This window comes from Chiloscyllium plagiosum, chromosome 9, assembly GCF_004010195.1.
Source record: "Chiloscyllium plagiosum isolate BGI_BamShark_2017 chromosome 9, ASM401019v2, whole genome shotgun sequence".
In the NCBI taxonomy this organism is placed as follows: domain Eukaryota; kingdom Metazoa; phylum Chordata; class Chondrichthyes; order Orectolobiformes; family Hemiscylliidae; genus Chiloscyllium; species Chiloscyllium plagiosum.
This window is the reverse complement of record NC_057718.1, coordinates 24544740-24554626: the sequence shown is the minus strand read 5'-3', so window position 1 is coordinate 24554626 and position 9887 is coordinate 24544740. Positions and strand designations below refer to the sequence as shown.

Here is a 9887-nt window from a genome sequence, read left to right as displayed (position 1 = left end):
GAACCCAGGTCTCTGGCGCTGTGAGGCAGCAGTGCTAACCACTGTGCCACCGTGCCGCCCATGTGCCACCGTGCCACTAATTCTGGATGCTATACATATGTAGAAGTTATAACACAAAAAACAACTTATTTGAGGCAACCAGTCTGTGTCAGTGTCTGCCCTCCATGCATGTACATAGTTGTAGTACACACTGTTCCCATGCTACTTTTCCTTCATCCCCCTCTCCAAATCAATCTTGAAATGTTGACATAATTTCAAGTGTTATTAGTTGATGCAGAAGCTAGGTCCTCACAATTCTCTGTGAAAGTAGGTTTCTCTGTTCTAATTGTCTTTTGTTTAGTCATGTATCTGTGACTACCACTAATTCTTGGCCCTCAAGTTCTGGAAGCTGTTTGCTTCAATTCTGTCCCATTCTTCCAACATTATGGATACATGTATCACATCCCATAAACTGTGCTCTTATGGCTAAATATTCAATTTTATTTTACTGTTTCTTCTTTTTCATATTTCTGCATTATAGGCAACATCTTACTAGTCTGCATTGTGCTCTGTCTAAGTCCTCCAAAGAGAAGCACCTAATACTAGTACAGTACTGTGACAGAAATGTTATAAAACTTTAATACTAACTTATGATTAGCACTTGCCTTTTATATTCTATACTTCCTGAAATCAAACCTAGACTTCTAATAGTTGTTTTTTTTAAAATGGTACTTTCATCCTAATATGGTACTATTAATATTCTATAATGGTTAGCAGTGGAAAGTAGAATATCAGAGAGTGTATCTCAGGAAATTGGAAGTATTCAAACTGTTATTTTGTCTGTATCAATTTTAATGGACAGAAAGTCATGAGTGTGATTTCCCAAGATGAATTCCCAATAAGACCAATCTACTCTGAGCGCACCCAGTTCATCGAATTAACCATTAGGTGTCGTGATGTGGTAAAAGTGTTCATAAAAAATTCTTCTGATGTTTTTGCAGAAAATGTAAACATGTTCATTTAGAATATGTCCATGATTGATTGCATTAAAAATAGCAAACAGAGGAACTTCTTGCAAAATCATCTGCAAAATCACAAGCGTTACCAACTAGAAGGTTTTTGTAGTGCAAAAATCTATTAATGAATGCAGCGGGTCCCAATCTTGCCTCGGCTGGATAGTTCAGTTGGAATGGGGATATATTTGAAAATCAAAAAAATTCAAAGAAATGGCAATCCTGTGGGAATTCCAGAGTGCTGAAAGAAGGCGTTTGCAATGCTGAGTGAAGGGGGTGGATTCTGTGTTCCTGGGGCAGGTGCACAATTCTAAGGTCTTAACTAGTTGGGAATACTCATTTCTTATCGCTCTATATATTATGTAAGGTAGTCTAGTTCTCTCTCTCTCTCTATCTTTCTCCTCTCTCACTCTCTCTCTCCCCCCCTCTCTCTCTCTCTTTGCTTTCCCCTGCTGTTGCTTTCCCACTTAGTAAAACACTTTTATCCTATGGTTTTTGGTCATTTCACGTTTCTGCTTTGTGATGTACTCATATAGCTTGAAAGGCTAGCAAAAGATTCATAGCTCCCACCCTAATCACTGGCACCAATGATATTTTGTTCTGCAATGACAGAAGAGATTGTTGGTGCCAGCAAAAATGCAGATCAATTCATTCTTGAGTTGAGATGCCGCACTTCTGAATTTCTTGGACATTATTTCAGATATATCAATTCTTTGCCTCATTTATGGATAATGGAAGCAAGCATCTGTCAACTCTGAGACCTTATGTCTGGAGCATAAACTGTAGCAATGAGCAAGACTCTATCTGAACTAAACAGAATGGTACCATGAGACAGCTTCTTTTCAAGTCCATAAATGTGATATAAAATTTTGTGTAGGATGTTTGAATCTGGCCAAACTAGGCTAAATTAAGCAAGTTTAGTGGCAGATGTCAAAATGGATGACAGCAGAGAAAATTTGTTCATAAGTTTTCAGTTTTCTACAATGGGGAAAATAGCTGTCACTTACCAATATCCAAAACATAATATGGCAACAACTGAACACAGACCCGATCATTTATGAAGCCAGGAGAATTCCTGAAACTTCAATTTCGAACCTTGCTGGTGCCCTGTTGTGTTTGATATCAATGCCGGTGTGACTTGAATCAGAAGTGTATTTGTGACTGTAACATCGTGGTCATGTTTTGTTAGCATCTCTGTTTGAGTTCATCTGAGATTTAATATTTACCCTTGTAAATCTGTAAACAATTGGAGGTAGTACAATTAATGGTAGTGGTTTGCAATGCAGAGTAATGCCAACAGCATGGGTTCAATTTCTAGTTCAGCTGAGGTTATCATGAAGGTCCCATCTTCTCAATCTCACCACTCGCCTGAGGCATGGTGACCCTCAGGTTTAACCACCACCAGTACCTCTCTATAATAAGAAAGCAGCCTTGTGGTCAGCCAGGACTATGGCAACGTTACCTTGCCTTTTGTAGCAGATTTGTGCTCATGTAGCATGTAGCATATTCTTACATGTTTACTGCTTCATAGTTCAACTTCATTTCATTATCCTCACCAATATGTCCTATGTTGTTAATCATAGCTGGCAGTCCTGCCCTGATTCTTGGTTTCTTCCCAGCTGTTGCTGCAGCCTATCATTTCCTATTCATTCAGCATTTATGTTTCCTTTGTTAGTATTGTCTTTATGTTCCTGTATGTTCATGAGAATAGAGAATGATTGAGGATCATTTTGAGAAAAATACTCACAATATCTCAAATTGATATTTGACTCTGAGTGAAAACTTCACATAGCATACCCAATCAGGAAAGTTTTTGTCATACTTTATACAGATTCACAAACTACAGCAGAAATGAGAAAGTGCTCAATTTCAATTTCATATTTATTCCTTTAATCATATTGTGTTGCTTACTTTATGTAGAGAGCATTTTGAAGGTCTTTGTACATTCCTTCTCATCTTGGATTCGCTACGAAGAGAGCATGATTTTTGCGTGGGTGAAATGAGAGTCGAGATTGTCAACCCTAATGGACTTAAATATGAATCATTAATTACCCCCAAGTATTCAGTACCTTTGACACATGCTGGCTAATTTCTTTTATTCTCTCTCATCCCAAGTTACTTGAGGTCTTAATGCTTTCGCTGATCATATACAGTCCTCAGAGTTGTTTCAGTGGGCTGAGATTTCATCAAGCAATGTATGCAAAGCTTTCTTGTTCTGCGTGGTTGTCATTTTGGTGATATCATTTCAGAAACCAAAATTTTACCAATAACGCATCCTCAACTTTGCTTTCTCCTTGTTCACAGAAAAGTATGAACTTCTTTTGAAGGATGTTCATAAAGGTAATATAAAAGAACAACGGCTTTTTTATTGTCCTTGTTTAATGTCAGCTGTAACATTTTTGTGGTGTCCTTAATGTTTGAAATTATTGACGAGACTGTGGCAAGTAATTCATATTTACACTCCCGTATTCAGTGCATTTACTATCATCACTTGAACACTAGTTGTTTACCTCCCAGCAACATTTTTCACATGGCACAGGGGACAATTAACTGATTCCAGAAGCTTCAAATAAGTCCAACCATGTCAGGGATGTTTCATATTGTCTTTGAAACTGATACAAGAGGGCAAATCTTGTTACAATTGGGGTGGCATAAAATATTTCCAGTTTGAATGATCATGGACTATCACCATATCAAGATTCGTTACTTAGAGTGTTGGCACAGCAGCAAGTCCCCTGCAAATTGTTTCACTACTTCTTTCAGACTAAATTCTTGCTCGCTTTACATTTAATTTTTCAAAGTCCATTAATCCTTGTATTGCTATTTTCCATCTATTTTCCTCTTCTTTCAGACAGAATGTTTAAAAGTTCTTCTCCCTGTGAGCATTTTATGCTGCCCAATTGATAGACAGGGGCAAATATAGTTCAGCTGAACTCAATCTCCATCATCATCACTCAATTTTCAGTGAACATGTTCCCTCTGCACATAAAGGTTTATGATTTCCAATCATCCAATTCTTACCTAGCTTCTCAATCAATGAAAAAAAGCAAATAAACAGCAAATGTTAACCATGCTTGAGATTCACATAGCAGTTCCAAAACTAAAGCAAACAAGTCCTTTTCATTGTACTTTGTAAAATTATGCTTTTTCTCTACCATTGGTTTTTTTAGATTAGATTAGATTCCCTACAGTATGGAAACGGGCCCTTTGGCCCAACAAGTTCACACCGACCCTCCGAAGAGTAATCCACCTAAACCCATTCCCCTAACCTATATTAACTCCTGCCAGACCTCACGCAATGGGCAATTTAGCATGGCCATTCACCTAACCTGCACCTCTTTGTATTGTGGGAGGAAACCAGAGCACCTGGAGGAAACCCATACAGACACAGGGAGAACGTGCAAACGCCACACAGACAGTCACCGAGGCGGGAATCGAACCCGGGTCCCTGGCACTGTGAGGCAGCAGTGCTAACCCATGTTCATTTTATTTAATTGATCTACCTTGCACCTTTTTCCTCCTTTTATTTATTGTCCATTTGGATAAATTTTATTTTCTATTCTTTCATCTTAATTGGTTTCCCTGTCTGTCCTGTTATGCCTGTGTCATACCTGATATATTTTGCCATCTCCCTTTATTCCAGTTACCACACCAATTTACCTGGAAGTGATTGTGCATTCCAGCAGTCATCAGAACCCTGGAGAGAAGCTATTCTGTGTCTCCTAGACAATCACAAAATGCAGTTTGCTTTGTGTTGAGAATCATATAATTCCTCTTTTGCAGCCCTTAGTAGAGTAACAAATTAACAAGCAACTTATAATTGTGATGGAATATCCGTACAGTCTTAACCAAAGGCAGTAAAGAAAATGTAGGCAATTCAATGAAGTATGAGGAATCTAAAAGGAATCCTCTGCAGCTGGTGCTTGTATTTTCTTCCAATCTACTTACAGAGTCAATATGCTGCAGATTCTATAGTTTATAGTTTTGCTTAGACAAAATACATCATTCTGCTTGTTTTTGCCTTAATCACTTACATCTGTAGTTCCTTTGTCGCTTTATGCCAGTTTCAGAATTTCTAGTTTGCGGGCTCCAGCCGGCTTCTCTTTACCACGGACATCCCTTTACATGTCCATCCCCCATCAGGGTGGTCTCAAGACTCTCTGCTTCTTCCTGGAGAAAAAGTCTGAACTGTCCCAATCCACCACCACCCTCCTCCGTCTGGCCGAGCTCGTCCTTACTCTGAATAACTTTTCACATGTGGACTTGTTATCACATGGGTCCCAGTTATACCTGTCTCTTTGTGGGGTACATGACACATTCTTTGTTTTAATCCTATTCCGGCCCTCACTCACAGCTCTTTCTCTGGTATATGGGTGACATCATTGGTGCTGATTCCCTCTCTCATCCGGAATTGGAAAAGTTTATCAATTTCACTTCCAATTTCCACCTCGCTCTCATTTTCACCTGGTCCATCTCTGGCTCCTTCCTTCCCTTCCATTTCTGGGTGTAGACCATCCACCAATATCCACTACTAATTGACTCCCACAGTTACCCTCTTCCTGGAAAGACTCTGTTCCGTTCTCCAAGTTCCTCCATCTCTGATGCACCTGTTCTGATGATGCCAACTTCGACAAGGGAGCCTCCGAAATGTCCACCTTCTTCCTCAACCGAGGATTCTCTCGCACCAGTAATTCCCGGTAGTTGACAGGGCCCTCAACCAGGACTGAGCATCTCCTGTACTTCAGCCCTCACCCCTTCTATTCACTCCCACTCCTTTTTCACTTCCAGTGCCCCCAAACAGACCCATGCACATTTCCCTGCAAATGCAAAGGGTGTAACCACTGCCTGTTTACTTCTACTCTGCTTAGTATCCAAAGGCCCAAACACATCTTCCAGGTGAAGCAGCATTTTATCTGAACTTCACTCAATCTAGTCACTGCATTCACTGCTCTCAATGTGGTCTCCTCTACATGGGGAAACAAAGTGTGGACTGAGTGACCACTTCAAAGAACACCTACACTCTGCCCGCAAGAAAGACCCCGAGCTTCCAGTTGCCCACCATGTCAACACACCACCTTGTTCCCTGTTCCCTTGTTCTCTGTCTCAGGCTTGCTGCAGTGTTCCAGGGAAGTTCAGCGTAAACTGGGAGAACACACTTCATTTTCCGCTTAGGAACTCTACAGGCTTTTGGACTCAATATTGAGTTCACCAATTTTAGGGTTTGAGGTACCTTCTCCCATATCCTTCCTGCAACCCTCACACACCAGGCCTTGTTATCACATGATCTGCTATGACTCACCACTCCTTGTTAGCCACTAACAATCCCCATTAGCAGGTATTCATTCTTCTAGGCTGACCATTATTCACTTCTTTGTCTGTCCAACTGTTCTCTTTCTTGGAGCTGTATCTCCATCTATAATTTACTCTTTGCCCCCCACCCTACCGTATCTTCTACATAAAAAACAAACCTTTCCTAGCTACCATCAGTTCTGAAGAAGGGTCACTGGACCTGAAACATTAACTCTGATTTCTCTCCACAGATGCTGCCAGATCTGCTGAGCTTTTCCATCAATTTCTGTTTTTGTTTCTGATTTCCAGCATCCACAGTTCTTTTAGTTTTGCGACAGGATGTGTTGTTTAATACAGTCTGGAGGTTATTGAGATGGACAGCTCACATACTTGCTAACACACTAGCACTGGAACCCATGCTCTTTGTGTTAAGTTTCTGTAAAGGTTACAACACTATGTGAGCTTTTACTTCAAGACAAAGGTAGGAAATGGATAAACCAGAGGAGCATTACAAACATAAATGATAGGCCATTGGAGATGGAATCCTCATAAAGCAAAAATTAACAAGTTATAGTGTCAGTATTTTTACATCAATATTTTTCCTTCATTTAATTTTATCCTTTCAAATTCCCTAATTTTCTTTGCCACCTTATGATGCATTGTTTTCTTATTTCTAAAGCCCATGTTTTCCCTGTGCATTGACATTATTGCTACTTGCATAGAAACCATAGAAATATAGATCATAGAAATATAGCTTTCAATCATTTTGAAAATTACACTTTGTGGATTTATACAAAATCATTGACAGAGATATGTTATATTTGAGACAGATGCAGTTCCTTTTCTGTTTGTACTGTGTAGATCTAACTTTGAAAATGGTTTTGGTTCTAAGCGTACAGCTTTAGTATCAAAATGATATCCACTCTGTTTCTGCTCATTTTCTGGTGATGTAGATTGGCATCATGTTGACAGTATTGTTGTGGACGCTAAAGCTATGCACTCCAGTAAGCAAACTGTGATGTCAATCAGCATTAGGGCTAATTTTAAGCTTGCACTGCCACTTTAAACCTTGCTGCTCCAGTATGTACATAGTTGAACTTGAAGTGAAATGCATCCTGTGCCCACCACTGCTAGCGGTAATGAGTGTACAGGCAGTATGCAAGCAGGTTCAGCACAGCATCCTCATGAAGCTATCCTGAAAGCACTCTGCTGTCCACTACACCAAACCAGAGAATGTCTGCTTCATGCTCAGGACCACTTGCTCCACACCTGGCTCATGAGACCCCTCTGTAACCCAACAATATATGGTCAACATATCCAAGCCATGCTGCCATGGGAAATATGATTGAGCAGACAATTGAGTTGCTGAATCAAAGGTTCCACCTATCTCCACTAATCCGGAGGTGCTTTTCCAATACTTACCAGCAGAATTGTCCCAATTTGTGTTGGTTTGCTGCGTCATCCATAACCAGGCTATCATGACAGTACAACCTTTGCATTTATACATTTGGTGACCACCTCAGATACACAGGTAGTGGTTGAGATGCAGGAGGAGGGGAGAAATCAGTTGGCATATCCATGTTCTAGAGTGCTGCCTATAGTACACATAATTCCACTCAGTTCCAATGAATGCAATCTCAGAACTTGATCATCAAAGATCCCACTGTGTAACATTCCGTGAGTCACTGTCATCACACTGTGTGTGCAGATACTTTCCAGAAATAGAAGCCACCACAAAACAACCCCTTGTTTCAATCAACTTCCTTTTATAAATTATCTGTAGTGTTTCAATATTTCAAATGTGACTGCACTTCAAAAGATAAAGAAGCTTGAACACACGCACCAACAGTTTCAAGAACAGCTTCTTCCCTGCCGTTATTAGACTCCTGAATGGACCTCTCTAATTTCAAATAATGGTGGAAGTCACACGACACCAGGTTATAGTTCAAGAGGTTTATTTGAAATTACAAGCTTTCAGAATGCAGCCCCTTCATCAGGTGGCGTCACCTGTTAGATTATAACCTTATCCATCCCAGTCCAACACCAACCCCTCCACATCAAATAACATTGACCTTGCTAATGTTGATCTTGCTTTGTGTACCTCCTGTGCAGCTGTATCCTTGTATTTCTCAATCTGTCTAAGCAACCTATGATCTATATGTCCCTGTTTGCTATAATATGCCTGCACTGCATGCAAAACAAAACTTTTCATTGTACTTAGGTACAAGTGACAACAATAAATCAAATCAATTCAATTCAAAAAAGTAGCTACTTGCTGATAATGTGCTTTGAGACATCTGGTGGATGTGAAATATTCCTTCTTTTCATTTGGCTTTCATTTCCCCAACTTTGATATCAGAATGAATTACTTTCATGATATCCAGTTATAGTTTTGGAAGTACATATAAACTCGACATTTCATTGTATCAATGTTTCATAAAATGTATGCATTTAATTAAATATTACAAGTGTAATTGCAAAATGGCATATATGATGACAATTTTCACTTTCTGAGCTGCTTCACTCTTCTTTTAGTCATCAATATTTTTTCTCTCCTTGAGTGGAAGTTAACATAGCACAGAATATCATTACAAATCTGTCATTTGCAGCAAAACTGATTTGAAAGTCATAAATTGGGTAGTTATAATCTAAATTAAATAGTTTATTGTAATAACAGTTGCACTGTAGCTTTTCGCATATCTATCTGACAGGTTTCCTATTTTCCAACTCTGGTGCACACAGATATACTCCGTAGGGAATGCTTATGGAAATAATAGGACCACAAATGTCATAGAGTCATAGAGATGTACAGCACAGAAACAGACCCTTCGGTCCAACTTGTCCATGCAAATCAGGTATCCCAACCCAGTCTAGTCCCACCTGCCAGCACCCGGCCCATATCCCTCCAAACCCTTCCTATTCGTAAACCCATCCAAATGCCTTTTAAATGTTGCAATTGTACTTATACTCCACCACTTCCTCTGGCAACTCATTCCATACATGTACCATCCTCTGCATGAAAAAGTTGCCCCTTAGGTCTCTTTTATATCTTTCCCCTCTCACCCTAAAACTATGCCTTCTAGTTCGGGACACCCCCACCCCAGGGAAAAGACTTTGTCTATTTATCCTATCCATGCCCCTCATAATTTTGTAAACCTCTATACGGTCACCCCTCAGCTCCCGGCGCTGCAAGGAAAACAGCCCCAGCCTGTTCAGCTTCTCCCTGTAGCTCAAATTCTCCAACCCTGGCAACATCCTTGTAAATCTTTTCAGAACCCTTTCATGTTTCACAACATCTTTCCTATAGGAAGGAGACCAGAATTGTACGCAATATTCCAACAGTGGCCTAACCAATGTCCTGTCCAGCTGCAACATGACCTCCCAACACCTGTACTCAATACTCTGACCAATAAAGGAAAGCATACCAACGCCTTCTTCACTATCCTATCTATCTGCGACTCCACTTTCAAGGAGCTATGAACCTGCACTCCAAGGTCTCTTTGTTGAGCAACACTCCCTAGGACCTTACCATTAAGTGTATAAGTCCTGCTAAGATTTGCTTTCCCAAATGCAGCACCTCACATTTATCTAAATTAAACTTCTCAG

General features: G+C 40.0%; 1 protein-coding gene across 5 annotated transcripts in view; it reads left to right on the top strand.

Annotated features, from left to right (window-relative positions):
* Window positions 1–9887, top strand: part of LOC122552701 (regulator of G-protein signaling 7) — a 450150-nt gene that overhangs the window by 436444 nt on the left and 3819 nt on the right. Inside the window, exon 17 of one of the 5 annotated variants that reach the window (XM_043695584.1) lies at window positions 3297–3332. The exons of the other annotated variants lie outside the window; for them this stretch is intronic. Coding sequence (XP_043551519.1) covers window positions 3297–3317 — 21 coding nt within the window. The 3' untranslated portion in view covers window positions 3318–3332. The remainder of the gene's footprint in view (window positions 1–3296; window positions 3333–9887) is intronic. 5 annotated transcript variants of the gene reach the window in all.